The following is a 21,993-nucleotide window of genomic DNA, read 5'->3' as shown; positions in this document are numbered from 1 at the left end:
CGAGGAGGGTGTGTGTGTGGTAGTCACAACACAAGGTGCTAAAGTCCAAAGCCAGAGTTCATAGGTCCTACTAAACTTAGAGGTACCGGATACACACAGGCCTTTTACGGACGTGTAAAGTTGATTTTGTGTACCAACTACTTTTACTGCCCAAGTTAGATTGAGAAGGTGGCGGCGGTGGGACAGGACAGGTCGATATATTTGCCATTTTCCATAAAGGAAACTTCAAGGTTAGGTTGATATATTTACCTTTTCAATGCCCTTCTGTATAGTCCTGTCCAATACTTGAAATATGAATCCAGAATGTCCATATTAATTGATGCTGGCATTATTCCTTTCGTGATTCCATTTTATTAGATTAATTATAATGCATTTTGGCCTTTCATAAGTTGCCTTTATCCAAGAAGCTGATGATTATAAATCGATGGTATATCGGCTAGATCGTAGACAATTCTGACGATTCGCACAGAAAGCGATGTACAAAGAGGTTTAAGAAGAATTTAGCATTTGAAAACTGAAACATTCCGTTTTCAAATGCTAAAGTGTTACTGAAGACAACAAAACCACTCATCGGTATGTTAAAACTAACTTTACACAAAATCACCACACGAGCTTCAAACGAGGTTTATTGGAAGAGCATTTCAATTTTTGACAGGAAATGGCAGGTTTCGACTGAAGATAAAAGTTATTTAGTAAAAATTTGCTCCCTGAAAAATCTCGAAATTCAGGTTTTCATGATTATTTGAGGGTCAATATATCAAAAGCAACTGCTCTCGTCGATTAAATTCAGCCAGATTCTCATGTTTTGAATAAAAGGCTACACGGGATCACGTTTGGAAATGCACTCCAATATCATCTAAAGATAATCGTAACTAGCAAAATATAATTTTGAACAGTGCGAAAATGCAAGAAAAACAACTAAGGCATGATTTTGGAGAAGATACCGAATAGGAACAAATTGGGTGGTAAGGTGTTGGCAGGAAAGAAATGATGCAATAAAAATTAGTCATGAATCGGATTTGAAAAAATTGACTGCCCTAAATCAAAAGAAGCAAACAATGTGATTATGATAGGAGACAAGAAGTATTTCAAAATGAATGGGAAACGGGGATATCCTGTTGTCAAAATACGCAGGGAAGCATTGATTGCTGAATTGAACCAACAGGGTATTTTTAGTAGACTTTCCCAATGTCTTTTTTGTTAAGTCCGCAAGGCAGAATATCAAACTGCGAGGGCGAATCTAAACAACGAAGGAGATGTAAAAAGTATCATACTGCGAGGGCCAAATCTAAACAGCAAAAGAGTATAAAAGATGGCCTAGGAAAAATATAATGCCCAAAGAAAAGGTAAGATTTGATAAAAAATATTTCCAAAGATCCGAAATGATACGGAATCGAAACATGCTGTTTAGAAACCATGTCATAAGAGGAACTATGTCACGCCAGTGATGAATGTGACAACTCTGTACAAAAATGAGGGGTTAAAGACAACTGGGAAAATGCCATTAGAAACCTGACACATATAAAAACCATAAAAAACAAGGTGCACTTTGTAGCAATTGAGTCGGAGAAAAATGAAAGAAGCGAAAACAGAAAGGCATTCTAGGAAGGTGAAGAGAAAGTTGCAATTCAACAGGGACGTAAATTGGCAGATATTTTTGGGGGTGTGAAGGGCTCAAAATTTCAGACTGACAAAGATCAATTTTAATTTTGTATAAGGGCCTAAACTTTAAAGTTTTTTACTAACGAAACTTTGTAAATTGTCTCTTAAATAATTATTCCGCTGTATGATAAAGTTTCTAGATTTTGTAAATTTGGAAGATCGAGCATAAAGACTGTTAGGTTAATTATTGCATCAAAACATACGTAGTCAAAAAATCAGTTGTTCATTTTTCTCCTTCTACGACTTGCCCATTGCTCCACTATCTGTTGGGGAACTTTGCGCTGCGCAGCATCATATTCCCACGAGCGCATCACAATAGGTGATATTCTTGTTGTTATTTTTTAGCACTGATGTCTAATCTGTTAGGCTTGTCACTTCATCTTGAGATTCTATATAATGGCGGCAGAGCAATTGTGCAAATCACATAATACTAATATTTAGCTCATTAATACCTTTTATTGTTATGTTTTGTAATTGGGAGTGTCTTTAGAGTAATTATTTTCGCAGTAAACAGATTGGGAGTGTAGAGTGTTGAGTGTAGAAGTAGAACGTAAAACAGAGATTGATTAATATGATGAGAAATTGAAGATTGATGTAATTTTTCTGTTCAGTATTCTGGAGAACCAGCAATAGATTAAATTTTTTCATAACACTATCTTATCTAAATTTACGCAAGTAAAAATCACGAGGTCGTTTAGTCTTCCACAGGGGCGGTGCCAAGAAATTCAAAGTGGGGGGGGGGGGGGGCTCAAGTTGATAGAATTACTAGACTAAAGAACCAAAAAGAAGCTGTGTTTATAACTCAGACACTTTAATACAAATAAAACATACGAAGCATACTAGGCCCTAACCTAACTTAAAGCCTTACGACGAGTGACAGAGTTTCGTTCAAATAGCTTCTCCTGTCTCCATCCAACTGACTCTACTTAAACTACAACTTGTATATATGTACGAATGGAATCTAAAATTAGCAATACACGATAATTATGGTAACTAACCGATAACAAGTAAAAGGAAGGGCTAGGTTAAATGATGCCATGCAACGTAAACACATCTAAATCAAAAGTATGCAAAAATGATATAAAACTACGCAAATGGTAAAGCAACAACATAGGGACGAGAATGAGTAACCTATGACTAGGCCTAAACAATGCTGGGAAAATCCCGCACCTGCAACATAAACAAAGGAAGGGGGCGTCGCCAACATGAGACAATGCTATGACGCGAAACAAATGACGTACGAACGAGAGGTATGCCACAGCTAATGGAATGCAAAAAGGAACATAGAGAAAATCCTAACAATGAATGGGCTAAGGGGTATCTAACAAAATGGCCTAACTATACTTAAGAAAATTGTGACACCCCATTACGACGAATGTAGTTGAAAATACTTGCATTTTCATACAAAACTTCTTTTTTTCTGTATTGCGTCGCCTCTCATGCTTTTTAGGACTGCCTTTTACCAAACAACTATTTTCTTTTGAACCTATAGCTTTTTATGCTTCTCTTTGAGCTACAGTTCACAAGGTCATTTCAGTCAGTATTTACGCTAAATGTGAGCATAAAGGAAAAGGTCTAAGTTGTAAAGAAGGTAGATATAAGTTGAATACGATGAGGTTAGCGTAGAAACGTTTTTGTGAAGAAGCGGACAGTGAAAGTTCTGGTGACCCTGCAAAAAGCCTATTGAGTGCTCAGTTTAAGAGTAAATAATTAGCAAGCGGCAGCGGCTCGATGGAAAAGCTCAAAGGGTGTTGGAAGATGACTGACGTCAGAAAAGAAAAATTTCAAGCAAGATGGCACCATATACAAAGACCCGTGCTGCTCTTATGGCAACGCTGAGGTCCCTATCCCAGGTCTGGGAATCAATTTTACAGGATTGGTCATATGCTTTCAATACCTGAAATAGTGTCATCGAAGATTTATTTTTCTTGATAAGAGCAGTATATAGTGTCGTCGTTGAAACTTTCATTGCTCCCTGTCTTAGATATGGCTGCCCTGTTTGGGATTGGTGAGACCTCTCTTAACAATCTTCAAAGTTAAAAATCCATGCAGCCAGAACAGGATTCCAACATGATAGGTCAGCCTTGCCAATCATCCGTGCTCTTGTATGGCTCACGCCAGGAAGTTATTTGATCTTGAAACCCCTGATAACTTAAGAACTCAAATGCTAAGGACAGCAGCTGGTCAAAGATGTTATTATTCTCTAGACGCGAAATTCATAGATACATAGCATGAAAATCGTCTGATTTTCGTCGATTAAAGTTGTTTTTCATAAGTAGACCATTGATTTTCTTGGAAACCTTAATTCTGCGGTTTTTCAGAAAGCATATTCTACTGGAAAACTGTTGTATTTAAATCGAAGCCTATGAATTGCTAAAGAACAGTGAATTGTCCTTGATTGAAGCTTTTCGGATGATTGCTGACGGTTTTTGTTCGAATTATCAGGCGGCCCCTTGAATGACAAGATCCCTCAGACGGGAAGGAGATGAATTAAGGCAAATATCTCATACTTTTGCCTGGCTAGAAAAGGCTTTTTTCGTGTGTAAAGTTGACTTGAAAGAGCATTAGAATAAGAGAATAATAATAAAGAGCTGGAAATAATTTATTTACAGTTGGCAACAAGATCTAGCAGTAAGATAATGAAAGGCAACTATTTACAATCAGTATAAAAAGTAATTATGATAAAAAGCTTAAGCTTAAGATGGAAAACTTTTCTTTTCTCCTGCTCTCTCTCCTTCGCCTCAGCAGCTCACATTATTTTGTGTTGCTGTAAAATTTTTGCGGCTCTGTTACCCAGGGTAAATCTACAGCTGCAATGATTTGCAGTACACTTTCATGAACCTTGTTTATTTTATTATTCAATTCTGTATCATGGGTTATCAATACAAATGGTAAATAGCCAGAATGAGACATTATAAATGAGGTCATTGTTAGAGCTAGTTGAAATGCATTAATGAATATTGATTTGCGATTTAGAGCATGAGACTCTAATACTGTGTCTAGATCGGATCTAGGTCAAAAGATTGTAGTATCATCCGCATAGTTACATAAATCAGTTGCTTTCGCCAGTTAAGAAATTCGTTAGTGTGGAAATTAAAGAGCAGAGAGCCTAGCACTGAGCCTTGTGGAGCGCCCAAAGAGGTTTGAATGAGCTATTTACTTTCATTCTTTGTCGCTTTTCATGCAAAAAGCTGTGTAAAAGATTAAGGACACTTTGCTGAGGCCGTATGCTGCGAGTTTTGCTCATCAGGAGTTTTGAAGCAGTCAAAAGCGTTGGAAAAATCCACCACAATTGGTCCAGCATGATATTTTTTATCCAGGGATGATTTGCATTTCTCAAGAACTCTTAGAAGTGCGTGTTCTGTATCTTTCGCCTCCTCGAAAAGCGCATAGACATTAGGATGAAAAAAGGTCAGAGGAAAGCCCGGTTTGGTCTTTCGCCATACGCTCATAAACTTTTGATATTCGAGGCGGAACAGTTAGTTATTGGTCGATAGTTTCCATTTTGCAATGAATCAAGCTTCTTAATGGCAGCCGTAACATTGCCCTCTTTCCATTCGAAAGGAAATCTTTTTTATTCATCGTTAAAGTTGAAGTGTGAAAGAGTATTAATAGTTGAAGAGTTTTTATGATATATTAGTGTAGACGTCAAAATATTCCTTTAGAATCCTGTTAGGGTTTTTTTAGTTCTTGTAGTTTTCGCAAGACATTATCAGCTGTAACTGATGAAATTCAAATTTTTTAAAGATGGTTGTACATTCTCGGTTCTGAGTTTCATACTAGGATCAGAACGGTTATCAGCAAAGCATTTGATATCTTGGTTTTTGTAATAATCAATTTTTGGCATTTCGTATGATTTTTACACATAAGTTACGTTGTTTTTTATATACACTAGCGAGGTTTTCTTGACTTTTATTTTATCATTTTTGTCACGCAGCTTTGATCAGAGCATGTTTGTCACAAACGGGCCATCATTGGCACGAATATATTCTTTATTGATGGGTGCATGTTCATTCAGTAATATATCAACTCTTGTAAGGAAATAAGTGGAAATTCGACTAAGGGAAATATATATTTCAAATGTCATCAATTTTTTGTTGTGTAAATTTCTCTCTTAGTTTTCTTATTCGATATCGCCAGGAGTTTTAGAATCTGATGCTTGCACGCCATTACTACAGCACCTATCCGATAACTCGAACCGCCCATTCTTCAAGCATTCTTGATAACTCGAACTTGTTTTTGATGAGCAGGACAAAATACCAACAACAATTCCACAAGGGCTTTTTCATTCATCCAATCAAGTTACTGTTTTAAAACCAAAAAACTATTTAGTCCCTTAATTCGCAGACTGCAAGGAACAACCAATCCTTCTTCATCACCAAGACTGTGCCTTTTAACAGTTACTTTGATAATGCATTTTGTTTCAGGATGCCTTCGTAAAAAGATTCTTATAGTTTTAGCAAAATATTTAGCATCTCATTTTTTATGTGACTGTTGTTGTTGTTTACATAAAAAAACTCCCGACACTTCGGGGCAGGAACGATTAAATTTCCTATTGTATTCCTATAGTGAAAGAATAAGGATTCAAAGGCTATCCTCCTGGTCAACTTCAGACAAAATGGCGAATGTTGTTGGTGTAGATGTTGGATCAACAACCATTAGCTGCTTTGTTTTTGATGAGAACTGCAACGTGAAAGGAAATTCCATGTTAGGTGTTCATCTGGAGCACCCTAAGCCTGGATATACTGAGATAGATCCAGAAAAGCTCTGGAGCCAGTTTTTGTCGGTTATAAATGGTGCTTTGGACTCAGCTGGTATTACAGCAAAAGATATCACCTCACTGGGTATCTCAGTACAGAGAGGCAGTTTTATAACATGGGATCGCAATACTGGGGAAGTCTTACATAATTTCATTGGATGGCAAGATTTACGGGCCAGCAAGATAACAGATGACTGGAATTCATCTTTAACTATAAACAGTATTAAGTTTGCTAGCAAAGTGCTTTATGCTTTTACTGGTAAGAATAGATTTAAAGCTGCGAGTGTTATAACCTTCTCTCCCTATCATGCCTCCATGAGACTATATTGGATGTTGAAAAATAATCCAACAGTTTATCGTAAAGCACATAACGGAACTCTTTTGTTTGGGACAATCGATTCATGGCTGTTGTGGAAGCTGTCCAAGGGAAAACTTCATGTCACCGACTATTCCAATGCAAGTTCAACTGGAATTTTTGATCCATATATGATGACATGGAGTACAGTATTCTGTAGTATTCTTGAGCTCCCTTTATCAATATTTCCCTCTTTTATTGACACGTCTGGTTTCATTGTGGATGTTGACGAAAGTATTTTTGGCCACAGTTTTCCAATCCATGCACTAGCAGCCGATCAACAAGCTGCTGTATTTGGTCAATGTTGCTTTAATGAGGGTGACATCAATTGTACCCTTGGTACTGGAACATTTATTGATATAAACACTGGGCTGAATCCTCATGCATCAATTGGTGGTAGGTATTCGTAATAGACATCTTTTTGAAAAGTTACTTCCTATTGCTTTCTCAATATACTGCCTGCTTTGTGGCAGTCGAGTAGAGTGGGTCCTAAACATGGGTGTGCGGCTCAACTGTTGTCTTCTCTTCGTGGGATCATGTTTTATCATGTAGATTCATATATTAAGTGCAAAAAGGCAAAGCCTGCAAGCATTTCAATCTGTAGTGAAGGTGGCAAGTGCCATTATAAATTTCAATTATCAGAACGAGCTATGTATACCCTAGCAGAAGGATCTCTCGGAACGATTCCCTTTTAGAAGGCACATGCACATAGCTGAAATCACGTCTCTCTACCTAGTTTTAATTCGACTCCGTAGAGATTGCCTTTTCTCCACAATACGCACTGACTCTATTGCATTATGAAGTCGCTTGTAAAGACTGCAGCTTTTCCCAGTAGCGGCGCCACGGGGAGGGGGGTTCCCTTCTGATTAAATTTGCGTTTCCTATTGGTAAAAGGGTGTTAGCTGGTGGTAAAAAAGGCGTGGCCTATAATATTTTGTCTTGCCCACCCAGAGCTTGGTGGCTGGCGCCGCTATTGGCTTCTCCAACTCTTGCAGCTGAGTAACATTTCCATTTGAATTAAAAGGTTCTAATTATGATGGTCTTTAATTTTGTCTTGAAGGTCTTTATCCGGTTGTTGGCTGGAAGATTAAGGAAGAAACAGTTTTTATTGCTGAAGGCAATACACAAGGAACTTCATCATCCGTTGAATTGTTAAAAAACCTGGGTTTATTTGATGATGTGTCCTTGACAGCTGATATGGCCAATGAAGTGGAAAACTCGGATGGTGTTTATTTCATTCCTGCTTTCAATGGTCTCCAAGCCCCTATCAACGATAATCATGCTGTCCCTTTACTTATTGGTGATTTTTCTTACAAAATTCTTTATAATTTTGTTGTATATACTGAAGGTGATGCAAAAGCAATTTCCATTTTTTCTTGGATCAAAGTTAATTGATAAAGTGACAAAAAACCTTAAAAATTTGTACATTTGATGCTCGAGTTTGTTGTATATTGTGTACTTTTTCAATATTGAGCCTGGCTGCAGACTCAGTAGTTTTATGAACCAAACTGGTGCCCAAATGCAGACGTAATTTATACGCCCCCCCCCCCCCCCTCGATTCAAAAGCACTATATATAAGTATACATTTATCCATTCCAGATCGAGTAACCTCCGGCAGATGGACTAACACCTGCCTTCTGCCTTTGTTGCAGGCAATCAGTAGAGTTTTCTAACGCTATTTTTCAATTTTGGTACGCTGTATAGTCAATAATTGTTCGTTTTTTTGCAGGCATGAACATAGATACTTCAAGGCAACACATTGTTCGGGCAGTTTTAGAATCGATTGCATTCCGATTTCACCAGCTTTATCAGATAGTTATTAGCGAGATACAAGTGCCTGTAAAATCGTCGATTAAGGCCGATGGTGGTGTGGCAAGGAACGATTTTGTCGTTAAACTGATCGCCAGCCTGACAAAACACGAAACGGACCGGGCAGCTTTTAGTGATATGTCGGCCCTTGGAGCAGCTTTCTTTGCTGGCCTAGGTGCTGGGGTCTGGAAATCAAAGGAAGAACTTCTAGACCTGCGAGTTTCCGGGAAGACTTTTCAACCAGACTTAGATATGGGGAAGTCGTATGTATCGACTTTAAAGACATGGGAGAAAGCGATGGAAAGAAGCCTTGGCTGGTACAAGGGCAAATACTAATCGCTCAATTATCACGCATTTGATTTTTATTTATGCCATATTTTTATAAACAAGGTGGATTGAAGCCTCGGAAAGTCACTCCTGTTTTTGTACTGGTTCAATCTCGTGTAAAGGATGTTCCTTTTTCTTTGGATTTAAGTAACGCATTTGAATTATTTTCTTTCTTATATTTCTTTTTATGTTTGACCATTTTATACATTAAATGTGCATAATTATATGTTTATATCAATTTCACCTATTAGTTTGTCTTACTAGAAATTATTGCCGTCTTTCTTTCGTAACTCGTAATTGTCCGCATGGGTGTAGCAAGCAGAAGTGGTGTGAGTTGTCGTCATACCCAGGGGCGGACTGGCTGGTCGGGCTATTCGGGCGATCGCCCGAAGGGCCGGTCGGTTTGAGGGCCGGCTGATAAAAGTGCAAAAAAAATAAACTAGCTTAAAAAGTGAATGCGAGGCAAAAAAGTATACCCACGCGTTGATCTATTTGCCTTGAATTTTCAGAGACTTTGTGGGAAAGAATAAATATACACGCGAGTACTCGAGAACCATTAAAATTACGAATTCATTATTGTCACCGCAGTCCAGACACACTTCTTCAGGAAACATGTTATTGTTATATTTCTCTTGACGGTATTTCCTTTTTGACGACATTCTATACTGTAACACCCCTGTTTCAATGCGATACATAGGATTTTAACCTGCCCTGATGTCTTTTTACTTATCTTTTGCTTAAAGCTGGTCATGTTTTTGCCTAAGCACCAGCTATTGCTTAATGTAATAAATTTGAAAGTCCAAAAATTAGAGTTCACTAAGCGATTTGCTCTGTGATTTGAAGCAATGAAAAAGACATACGTAGAACGAGGGAAGAGTGTTCGGGTTTTCACGTGAATTTTCATTGCGTAGTCGATTAAGGTTTTGGTTTAGTGTAATTAAGCCTTAAAATGTATCTTGTGACTTGGTGACGCAGCTTTTCTGTTTACCATATTTTCTAATTGCTTCGATTATAATAATTACACTTTCGTTTGAGCCAACTGACGTTAATTGAATAGAGCATCGTCATTGGTAGTTTATTTTGGATTAATTAGTTTACAGTATATATATAGAACGTTGAGATTTTGTTATTGCGTGCGTGCAACTGGGGGTGGTTGTGCGAACCCAGCTGTGATTTGCTGAATAATATGAAATGTGAAAAGCTCAAATGACTTTTTCTTCAGTGTTTTCTCTGGAATACAAAGTTTAAAAAGAATCAGCAAGATAGATCCTGAGAGGTCTAAATATCTGGTCCACCGAGCCGGATGCATTTGTGTTTCAGTGAATGAACTATGGATGAACTGAAGAAGAAGAGAAACATCAGAGGAGGACATAGAGCTTTTGCAACGCAGTTGATCAGACAGATTGAAGATAGTCTGGAAGATCAATTGAAGTTGAAGCAGCTTGAGATACAGCTAGATGAGAAATTTGAAGTCTTAGGAAAATTGGATGACGAAATTTTGGGTCTTGTAAGCGAAATTGATGAAGATGGTTTGGGATGCTTGCAAGAAATTTCTGAGGCTGGAGAGATGAAGGAAAAAATAAATCTAGCGCTGCTCAAGTTGAAGAGTTTAGTGAAGAATGAGAAGCAGTTGGAATCGCAGAAGCCTAATTTAACAAGACATGGCTCAGAAGAATCAGTTTATTCTGTAGAAAGTTCAGCGTCGTCAGCAACTCGTAAAGTTCGTGCGAAGCTACCGAAGTTGGAACTGAAAAAATTTAGTGGCCGCCCCCAAGATTGGCAGGAGTTCTGGGATAGTTATAAAAGTGCGGTTTACGAAAACGAAGAGATTTCAAAGATTGACAAGTTTTCGTATTTGAAGCACTATTTGGAAGAGCCTGCCAAAAAAGTAATTGCTGGACTTGCTTTGACTGAAAAAAATTATGACGTAGCTGTCGATTTGCTTGAACAGAGATTCGCGCGACCAACGACGATAAAAAGGGCACATATCAACGAGCTTCTGAATTTAGATGCGGTTTTTAATGAAAAGCATGTTAAGAAGATGCGAGAACTTTATGATACTATTGAGACACACCATCGTGGATTGAAAGCCTTAGGGGTCGACGAAATATCATACTCGAACAAAGTTGTACCTGTTTTAATGGACAAGGTTCCAGAGGCTGTTCGCCTGAACATGATTCGAGGAAGTAAGAATCACCAAGAATGGGATATGGAAGAAATGCTTGTGGCTTTTCGAGAAGAATTGGAGATTCGTGAACAGCATGTTTCGATTTCAATGGCTTTGGGAAATGGGACCGTTTCTGGTAGGACGTCACCAGAACGGCGAAGTGAGATGAAACCGAGGTTTCCTGGTCGAACAACAACAGCGAGTGCGTTGTTTACGAAACAAGATGGTGGATTTGCGAGAAGAAAGTTCTGTGTATTTTGTAAAGAAGATCATGAAGAAGCCGATTGTCACAACGTCAGGAACAAGGAAGAAAGGAAGGATCTTGTTTTCAAATATGGACGTTGTCTTTTGTGTTTAAAAAAGGGACACAGAGCTTATCAGTGTCATTCGAAGGAAAAATGTAAGTTGTGTAACAAACGACACCATGTTGCAATTTGTAATGTTGTTGGTAGCAAGCCTAGTGCTAACCAAGCTCGTGTCAAGACTGCTGATACTACTGTTACCACTTCTTGTGTAAGTAATATAGATTCTGGGGGGAGAGCAGTTTTGCAAACCGCCAAGGCCGTAGTTACAGGTAACATAAGGGATGTTAAGGCACGTGTTCTTTTTGACTCAGGTAGTCAGAGGAGTTTTGTAACACGAAGTATGGTAGAAAAACTTGGTTTGAACCCCATTAAGCAAGTGCGCTTAGGTATAAAGACATTTGGATCTCAAAATATGGACGAGAAGATAGGAGATGTGGTCGAGTTAGAGTTGAAAGGAGTTGAAAGTGGAGGGAAAGTGAAAATACAGGCCTTTGTTGTTAATGAAGTTTCAGAAATACGCAATGAACATGTTGAAATATTGAAGTATGATTATAAGCATCTTACTAACTTGTGGTTTTCAGATGTTTGTAGGCACGAAGATTCCCTTATTATAGACATTTTAGTTGGAAGCGATTGGCTTTGGACGCTTCAAGATGGTCGTATAATACGAGGGGAGCCAGGAGAGCCTGTTGCCATTCATACTAAGATTGGATGGGTTGTGTCAGGGCCAATAAAGGGTAAGTTAACTGATTTGGCAGAATCTTGTTCTTCAAATTTGGTTGTAAATGGTAATGGTATAACAGTTAATTTGATGCACCAGAATAAGGAACAGGAATTAGAACAAGACATTAAAAAACTGTGGGATCTTGAGACTTTAGGAATTAAAAGGCAAGATAAGGTGCATGAAGAATTTTTGGATAATATAGAGTTTAAAGGAGATAGATACTCAGTTTGTTTGCCTTGGAAAATGGGGCACAAGCCCCTTTCTACTAATTATACTCTTAGTCTCAACAGATTGAAGGGGCAGTTGAAAAAGCTCAAGGAGAAGCCTGCAATAATGGAAACCTATGATGGGATTATAAAGCAACAAGAAAGGGATAGAATCATTGAAGAGGTTACAAGTCTTGAGCCAAGTGAGAAGCTTAGTTATCTGCCACACCATGCCGTTGTACGAAATGATGCAGAAACAACAAAGGTAAGAATAGTATATGATGCCTCTGCAAAAGATAGGAAGTCAGGTACCTCTCTAAATGAGTGTTTACATGTTGGACCACCATTAAATCCACTTTTGTTTGATATCATGATAAGATTCAGAGAAAATAAGATTGCAATAACATCTGATATCGAAAAGGCATTTTTGAATATTGAAGTGGATAAAAAGGATAGAGATTGCTTGAGGTCCTTATGGGTTGATAGTTCTTGTGATAGTGAACCAAACATTAAAGTTTACCGCTTTAATCGTGTTGTTTTCGGAGTAAATAGTTCTCCTTTTTTGTTGAATGCTGTTGTAAGACATCATTTAAGCACTTATGAAACAGCTGATCCAGAGTTCTCAGCAAAATTGTCTAGAAGTTTCTATGTAGATGACCTAGTGTTAGGATGTTATGATGTAGAAAGTGGTAAAGAACTCTACAATAAGGCAAAGAAAAGAATGTTAGAGGCAGGATTTAACTTAAGGAAATGGAAGAGTAATGATCCACAACTTGCTCAATATTTTAAGGTTATGGAAGAAACTGGGAAACATCCTGCAGATGGAGGGGGTGAATGTAGCTATGTAAAGGAAATGCTAGGGGAAGAAATTTCAGACACTAAGAGTAAAGTTTTGGGAATAACATGGGATATGTTGAAGGATAATTTGGAATTTGAGTTGACAAAAATAGAGAGCAGTGTTCCAAATTCACCTGTTACTAAGAGAACCATATTAAGCATGATTTCCAAACTTTTTGACCCTTTAGGACTTGTGAGTCCAATTATTGTAAGTGCAAAGGTTTTGTTTCAGGAATTATGCACCTTGAAGTTAGGATGGGATGATGAAGTACCAGTAGAAATGCTCAATAAATGGAATAAATTTGTATGTGATTTAAGTTCAGTGGGTGTTATTTCCTTACCAAGATGTTTATATGAAAAAAGTACAGATAAGGTAAATAAGTGTTATTTACATGGGTTTGCAGATGCCAGGAAGAAGGCTTACTGTGCAATGGTTTATTTAGTATACGAGACTGATACTGGAATGCATTCAAGATTGATTTGTGCTAAGACAAGGGTTGCTCCGCTTAAGGAATTAAGCATTCCAAGGTTAGAACTTATGTCAGGTCGTATTTTATCTACACTTATGGAGACTGTGTATAATGCGTTAAGCCCACAAATTAAAATAGACGGTTGTAGGTACTGGTTAGACAGTAAGACATCATTATACTGGATAAATAATCAAGGTGAATGGAGGCAATTTGTACAACATAGGGTCAATGAGATTCTGAAAATTTCTAAAAAGGAAGACTGGGGACATTGCATTGGAGTTTGTAATCCAGCAGATTTGGGTTCTAGGGGAGTCTCTGCAACAGTTTTAAGAGATAGCAGACTTTGGTGGGAAAGTCCTCATTGGTTGTCCATGGGGAAGGAATATTGGCCTAAAAGTTTCACTCTTGAGGATTCACCAGAGATTATGGAGGAAAAAAGGAAAACTGTAAATGTTACAGCAGTAATAGAACAAAACAGACTAAGTGTGACTGAAATAATAGAGGTGGATAAATTTAGCTCTTTGAAGAAATTATTGAGGGTTACAGCAAGAGTGATCCGTTTCGTCACTAACTTAAGGTCTGCAAGGGAAGGTAGGACATTGAAATTAGGGGAATTAGACTCGGAGGAAGTTTCAAGGGCAGAAAGGATTTGGATTAAGGGCTCACAAATTGACCTTAAGAAACAACCAGGGTATAATGAGATTGCATTGAAATTGGGACTCTTCAAAGAAGATGGCATTTTAAAGTGCAAGGGTCGCTTGGAAAACTCAGATTTAGCACTAGAAACTAAGTTTCCGATTATTCTACCGAATAATAATTGGTTTACGCGTTTGGTTATTGAGGATTGCCATGAAAGGGTAATGCATGAAGGTCTGAACGCAACGCTCACGGAATATAGGTCTAGATTTTGGACAACAAAAGGAAGGCAGTATGTAAAAAAGATATTGAGGGATTGCAGAAAGTGCAAAAAGGTACAAGGTAAATCGTACGGTGTACCATCAGTCGCACCTTTACCTGAATTTCGTGTCAAGGAAGTACCACCATTTACCTACATAGGTATAGATTTTTCTGGACCATTGTTTTATAAAAGCAAAATAGGCAAGATGGAAAAATGCTATATTGCACTTTACACCTGTGCTACATCAAGGGCAATACATCTTGACCTCGTTGAAGATATGTCAGGACTGACCTTTATAAGGAGTCTTAGGCGTTTTACATCTCGTCGTGGTACGCCTTCGTTGATTAATTCAGACAACGCTAAAACTTTCAAGTTTACTAATAAGTTTCTAGATAAGCTGGGAAATAGTCGTGAAGTTTCATCATATTTGGTTGAAAAGAAAATAACATGGCGTTTCAACTTGGAAAGAAGTCCCTGGTGGGGAGGTTATTTTGAGAAATTGGTCGGAAGTGTAAAGAGGTGTTTAAGAAAGGTGCTTGGAAATGCCAAGCTAACATTTGATGAGTTGCATACCGTGCTGTTAGAAGTTGAGGCGACACTTAATTCGCGCCCCTTAACGTATATTTATGATGAAGTTGAAGTTTACCCACTTACTCCGTTTCATCTTATGTACGGTCATAGATTGTCGCAATTAGCTGATGATTTAGATATCAACGATTTAGAACTAGAGGAGAGTTCATCAGCATACTCTAAGCGATTTTGCTATTTAATGAAAAAATTAAGTCACTTTGCAGGACGCTGGAGAAGGGAATATTTAACAGAACTCAGGGAATTTCATAGAAATAACAGAAATGGAGAAATAATTGTGTCCGTCGGGGATATAGTATTGGTGCAAGAGGAACACGTCAAAAGAAATTCATGGAAAATGGGAAAAATCGTGGAACTTGTGCAAGGGAAAGACGGTGTTGTTCGGGGTGCAAAGGTAAAAGTATGTGGTAGTGGTAAGTCAGAAATTTTATCTCGACCTTTGCAAAAACTTTTTCCTTTTGAACTTGCAAGAATGAACGAAGCCGCAGGAAAAAGTACGGACATCGAGAGGAAAGAGAACGAAGTACGGGAACAGAATGCTTGTGAATTTTCACCTATTGTAATTTGTCCTAATCGCGTCGTAGAACCCCAGCGTAGGAAATCTAAACGCACTGCAGGTCAGGATTCGCAGTGGAAAACCCGTTTGATGCTTGACTCTTAACGAGTCAAGGAGGGGAGTGTGTTCGGGTTTTCACGTGAATTTTCATTGCGTAGTCGATTAAGGTTTTGGTTTAGTGTAATTAAGCCTTAAAATGTATCTTGTGACTTGGTGACGCAGCTTTTCTGTTTACCATATTTTCTAATTGCTTCGATTATAATAATTACACTTTCGTTTGAGCCAACTGACGTTAATTGAATAGAGCATCGTCATTGGTAGTTTATTTTGGATTAATTAGTTTACAGTATATATATAGAACGTTGAGATTTTGTTATTGCGTGCGTGCAACTGGGGGTGGTTGTGCGAACCCAGCTGTGATTTGCTGAATAATATGAAATGTGAAAAGCTCAAATGACTTTTTCTTCAGTGTTTTCTCTGGAATACAAAGTTTAAAAAGAATCAGCAAGATAGATCCTGAGAGGTCTAAAAAAAGAGCAAGAAGACTTCAATAAAAGGTGGTGCACAGAAATTTCGTGAGGATTCAGCTACGATACAAAGCTTTGTATCAAGCCAAAGCCACAAACATCACAAAAAAGCATGGTATTGCTCTTGCTTCTTTCAATAACTCATACAAGTTATGGAAAGTTTATTAGGCCTACACTATCATAAGTCAAATGCACCCCCTGCCCAACAGGGGTATGGTGCTACACGATAAAATTCCAACAGGGGTGCCCATGTTTTCCTTTTTGGGGTCAGAAATTGACAAATTGATATTTTTGGGTTGCTGAAAATCATTGTGGTTTTCCGGAGGGTTGGAAAATTATTTGTCACAAGTGGAGTGTGATAGAAGCTTTTCCACTTTAAGTATATAAAGAACAGGTTACGTAGTAATTTTTCGCAGCCACATCTGGAGTCTTTCATGTTAATGTTCTTAGAAAAACACCTGTTAGATGACATCCAGAACCGAGGGGCAAATCACTTCATTAAAATCTCGTACAACTTTTGGTGGAAATTCTATTGTTTTATGAGAAAATTCCTGGAAATCATTTTGATTTTGTGAAAATCTCGGACACTTTTTGCAAGAGTGAGCTACCCCTCGTCCAGAACGATCACATTATCAACATATAAGTTACTGTATTAAGAAACAGAGTCAAACCAATGAGTGAGATGACCAGCATTATTTACTGTTTAGTCAGCAAATGACATATTTAACATGTTCGGTTAACCATATTCTGTTGACCAGCATTCATCCATGCACTAAATTACTAAATTCAAAAACTTGTTTTCCTTACAGACTAACATTCACTTGTATTTTCCGAGGAGTTTTTTATTTGCTATTATTGTGGGCCGGTTTGATCAAAATTTGCCCGGGCCAAACAAATTAGCCAGTCCGCCCCTGGTCATACCATCTGCTGATGATTTCCTATTGGTTTGTAGTGAGACTAAAAGTTGTTCTATGTTCATCCAGTCGAGGCAAATAAAAGGACATGAGATAAAACAAAGAAATCGAGACAACCTGGACGGTTCAACTGCCGGTCATTTTTTGCTCCCTCGTCTTTATAAAGCTGGAAAATTCAATGGTTCTTTGCCTGATTTGTTGATCAGAGTTATTGCAAGCTATGTCTGTTATATATTTCAGGTTTTTTGCAGTTTTGGAGTTTGTAGCTAAAAACGGTTTTCAGTTGTAAGCGCCAGCGAACCCGTACCTTCGTTATCTTGGGTTATATTAAACCTTGTATCGAACTTAGCACATAATTATCTTTTTGTGCGGAATGCTTGGTCAATGCTCAAAGAGATGAAATCCTTGATAGCTTTTTTTATCAATAAAAGGCTGGATTATGTATTTTTATAGCTGAATTCATTTGTCAAATTGTTTATCAATTCTTTTTATTTCTAAATCATTCAATTTTATAGACTATTTTCTATGTTTTTCCCCTAATTTAGCTTGATTGTCAGTGACTCTGTGTGCTATTTCGTGGATCAGGCTTAATAGTTAAGTTCTACAAGATAGATAGAATTATTGCAGGGGCATGACTGTTTGAGAACGAAAGAAACACAAACTTTTACCTCCCATTCTGCACTGTAAATTGCTGCTGCATGTTCATCTGAACTTATTTTATCTTGGGTTGCACTACTCAGTCACTTGCCTGGCATGTTGCTTGTGCAGTTGCTAGGCCGAAAGGCAAGGTCACAAATTGCCAAAGATAAAATTGGGCCACAAACGCTGTTTTGTCCTCTGAATACTCAGATTTTGGAATCTGCCAATAGCCCTTTGAAAGATTCAATGTTGTGATATACTTTGCCTGTGCCTTCTAGTCTATCAAGTCTTCTACTCTTTTTGCCCTCTCTGAAGTCAACATCTTTAAGACAGCTGTTTCCATGATTGATAAGTCCAGTATAAAAGATGAAATGGTCAATTAATTTCCTTTCTGTTTGACAAATTGTCACATTTTATCTTGCTGTTGTGTCCTTTAAGATCTTTCCTTTTTGGAACAATTACCAGAGTTTGAGCCATTTACTGTTTGACTCTGCAATGATATCATGTTTGGCCATTGGAATCCGATAAGGCCATTGTCTAATGGGGTTTGCATCACCTACTTCAATTTTATGCTAGAAGAATCTGCGTCTTTGTCAAAGTGACGCTGAATTTCGTCGCTAGTAGGTTCTTCATAACTGCCCATGATAGATAGACTCATCTCAGAAATTATTAGATAGGATACAATCTTCGGGTTGTTCAATAATGATGTTTCTGTTTCTCTAAAAATGCATGTAAACCTCGTAGTCAACATGACTTTACTTCCTTGTCACTATGTAAGGTCCTTGCCATGATTCATACAGCTTAGCTCCTTTTCTCGCTAAAGAGTAAACACCAAAACATTTTGTCTCAAATCTACGGTTCTGCTTCTCTTCTGGCCATTTGAGCACACCATCACTTCTGTCCCTAATGAGCCTTTCCAAGATTCTCTTGTACCAGTTCTGTCATTGACGGAATCTTTGTCGCATATCAGCAGCATATAAAAGTACATTGTCTGCAGCCTCTTGTTTAGATTCTTATCTCTCCTTTACTATACCCACCGGGTGGCGGACACGTTACCAAAAAGAAGCTCAAATTGCGAGAAGCCTGTCGAATTCTTGAGGTACCGGTCTGTATGCAAAAAGATGGTATAGCACCTTTCTATCCCATCATCCGGATGTTCTGGTAAAAACATGATCAGCATCTTCTTCCAAGCTCCATTAAACCGCTCCACCAATCCATCTATATGCATTGATTGTGGCTTTTCTTGATGTGTGAAAGATTCATAAGTTTGAAGATACTCTGTAGCAAATCTGCTATGAAATTCCTGCATATGGCCAAAATATATCTTTTTTCCTCTGCTTGTTTTATCAAGTGGGTCTACAATATCCATTGAAATGCGGCTTAAAGTATTTTTGATGATTCGGCATTGGCTGTAACTTTTCTCCGAGATCTTTTGACGTCTTCTTGCAAGCTAAACAAGATTCTTACAGCATTCTTTTACATCGTGGGACACGCCAGGTCAAAAAAATTGCTCCATAATCCCACTACGTGTTCTCTTTTGTCCAAGATGCCTAAGACTGCTGTAAATGAGCCCTTCAATCTTCTCATATAACTTTCACCATAATTTTCCCACTTTTATGGATCAATTGCCTCTTTACTCTCTACTGTTTTCTAAAGCCTTCTTCTGTCTCTGCCAATTTTCGCCTTCCTCTCTCCGCAGAATTTATCTTCTTCAAATCCAAAAATTTCATTCAAGGGAATGTATCGGATTCTCTTTTTTTTCTCTTTTATCTCTTTTACCAAGCTAACAGCCTTCTACTCTCTCCTTCTCGAATCTTTGCCTCCTAATCATGACAGCAAACGCTAAATTGTTTCCCTTGCCTTCTTCCTTTATGATGAATGCAACCAGACCATTCCTATCTCTGCCAAATAATGCTGGTTCAGTATAACCTTCCGGAACTGCTGCCCTAACGCAGTACACCTCCCCCCTCCCCCTCCCCCCCCAACATTTTGTCCGTCAGCAAATAAAGGATTTCTTTCGGGCAAAATGAGCTATTTTTGTTACAACGTCCTTTCGGATATAACGGTCTGGTGTACTTGGACCGGGCAAAAGGTCCATACTTAACATTAAGAAAGTACCCCGCTTAAAACGTACTTTCGGTTAAAGCGTACTTCTTTTTCGACCTTTCTAAACAATTTCCATCGGATACAGCGTACTATGTGTGTCTTTGTGTGTCACGCCAACCGCCCATGTTTGCAGACTTCAAGAAAGTTGATCATGTAGCGGGAACCTTAGCATTAAATAGGAAGTTTGACCAAATTTCAACCTATAATTCATTCAATTTATTGGTCATGGTTGGTCATAGGCAACTTTCTTTTTTGTAATACACTCTGTTTTATAAAAACAATTTTATAAGAACACAAGCCTCAAATTGGTCAAAAGTTAAAAACAAATTAAGAACAAACAAGCTGAGGCTGAGCTACTATAAAATGCAAATTTAAACATTTTTTCTAAAAAATGAGGACTTTTAGCCATATGTTGGCTCTTTTTTAGTGAATATCCAAACATGTGGGCAAATGAAGGCTGTTTCACTCACTTTGTTGGCAAAAAAGGCCTGAACACCTCCCTTGAGCGAAAACGCTAGCAATCGCACTGCTTACAATCTATTAATTTAAGAACAAATTATAAACAATCCACCCTCATATTTTTGAAAAACAGTCAACCTGAACTCGAATTCACTGGCTCGTACAAAAAAAGAGTGTATTGCAAATAACTTGCTATAAGGAGCAAGCTAACGACTATAAGAAATGAATGCATGAAATAACTGCAAGAAGTTTTTTGAAATGCATTTTAAGCTAATCTGAAGGGTGTGTTCGCAAACATTTTCTGCTCGCTCCGCTCGCAGGGGCATCGTCTTTCCATTTTGCCCCAAAGTCTCTGAAACCTCTCGTGGCCTTCAGTCATATTTGCCCTTCAATTTTTATAAAAATTTTGTAGATTAGAGAACATTTTATGAGCTGAAATTATTGTTATGCGGAGCTCAAAAGAAGCTGCAGCTTATTTTTGCAGATTTTCTTAAAATTTATGCTCATGGATTCACCCAAAAACGCGACCTCCAGGAAGTCAGTAAACTTTCAAAGTATGGCACTAATCTACGGGAGGGCAAGGGGGGCCAAAGGTCTCTATTAAAAATTCAATGTCTTCTGCCGAAGCTGTTCAATCGTTTTTTGACTTTGTTAGGGTTGCTCTCTTTATTTTCCTCAATGCTATCTTTATTGCATTTATTCAACAAACTAGGGGCCCCAATAAGCGTTTAGGTTTGTAACCGAGGTGGACATTTATGAAATTTTGGCTCCTTTCTAATAAGTTACCAAGTAAAAACCAAGTGTTACTAAGAGTTCTGTAGTTACCAAGAAAAACTCATTCTTGACAGTCATTTAAATTCTATATTTGCCAGATATTATCACGACGATCCACCTTCTTGCGGTGGGGTGCGCAGGGTCAGCCTAATATCATCCCAGTATACCTTGGCAATCTATTGCTTATCGAAATTGTATGAGTTGAAATTCTGTGTAGCAGAATGATTTGCTTGATCTCATGGAGGTTAGATATAAGACATAACTACTATGAAAAAATTTTACCAATTAACCTCACAAAGCTATTAGACTTTTATTTTTTAGAAGTTTAGTTATTCTGTTGAAAACCATGCTCATGATGCATTATTGTTAAACAGATAAAACTCAGTGGAGTAACAGATAAAGGTTACTTTTAGTCATATAACAAATGGTCCCGAACCGAGATGGTCCCGAACTTTTAGTCATATAACAAATGGTCCCGAACTATTTGGCATAATGATAACAGCCTTGATAGAGCTGTACCAAGGACATACTTATCTATGGGGGGGCTAAGCACCGGTGCCTTGTAGCTAACTAATTTTGAGCCACCACGCCACTGCTTTACATTCTACTAGTTCCCAAAGTAATAGCTAGCGTTGGCTCCTATAACTGAAAGTTTGGCCCCCGGTTAGTCTCCCCCCCCCCCCCAGAAGATTTTTAAGGCTAGAATCGCCACTGCCTTTTTGTCGGCAAAAATCACTCTTTTACCCTTCCAAACACCGCCCCAACGATCAAAGGCAGCAAAGAAACCCCTTGAAGTCCTCTTCTCACTGACTGGCTTAAAAACCCCCGACGAGTTATTTTGCCTCAACCCCTTCATCCATATTTTATACAATATTTGAGGGGAGCAAACTGTCTCCTCGCCTCTCCACTCT

At 38.1% G+C, this 21,993-nt stretch overlaps 2 protein-coding genes across 2 annotated transcripts; both read left to right on the top strand.

Annotated features, from left to right (window-relative positions):
• The first annotated feature begins 6 nt into the window (after positions 1 to 6).
• Positions 7 to 10,113, top strand: LOC135692136 (glycerol kinase 5). Its single transcript, XM_065210179.2, has 4 exons — positions 7 to 230; positions 6,232 to 7,172; positions 7,837 to 8,076; positions 8,506 to 10,113. Exons 2-4 carry the CDS (start codon positions 6,281 to 6,283, stop codon positions 8,919 to 8,921), a joined length of 1,548 nt encoding a protein of 515 aa, XP_065066251.1. The 5' UTR covers positions 7 to 230; positions 6,232 to 6,280; the 3' UTR covers positions 8,922 to 10,113.
• A 129-nt stretch (positions 10,114 to 10,242) lies between these two features.
• On the top strand, positions 10,243 to 15,768 carry LOC135692065 (uncharacterized). Its single transcript, XM_065210088.2, has one exon. It carries the CDS (start codon positions 10,243 to 10,245, stop codon positions 15,766 to 15,768), a length of 5,526 nt encoding a protein of 1,841 aa, XP_065066160.2.
• The last annotated feature ends 6,225 nt before the right edge of the window (positions 15,769 to 21,993 follow it).

Source organism: Rhopilema esculentum, chromosome 13 (genome assembly GCF_057945365.1).
Source record: "Rhopilema esculentum isolate cy_ngs chromosome 13, ASM5794536v1, whole genome shotgun sequence".
NCBI lineage: Eukaryota > Metazoa > Cnidaria > Scyphozoa > Rhizostomeae > Rhizostomatidae > Rhopilema > Rhopilema esculentum.
The sequence above is the reverse complement of the archived record's forward strand: the minus strand, read 5'-3'. Positions and strand labels throughout refer to the sequence as shown.

What these genes read in the sequence shown, in the direction of transcription:
- LOC135692136 (XM_065210179.2), top strand. Translation starts at nt 6,281, where the DNA reads ATGGCGAATGTTGTTGGTGTAGATGTTGGATCAACAACCATTAGCTGC. An exon ending in TCCTCATGCATCAATTGGTG is followed by an intron (nt 7,173 to 7,836) that starts GTAGGTATTCGT and finishes TTTGTCTTGAAG; the next exon opens with GTCTTTATCCGGTTGTTGGC. An exon ending in TGCTGTCCCTTTACTTATTG is followed by an intron (nt 8,077 to 8,505) that starts GTGATTTTTCTT and finishes GTTTTTTTGCAG; the next exon opens with GCATGAACATAGATACTTCA.
- LOC135692065 (XM_065210088.2), top strand. Translation starts at nt 10,243, where the DNA reads ATGGATGAACTGAAGAAGAAGAGAAACATCAGAGGAGGACATAGAGCT.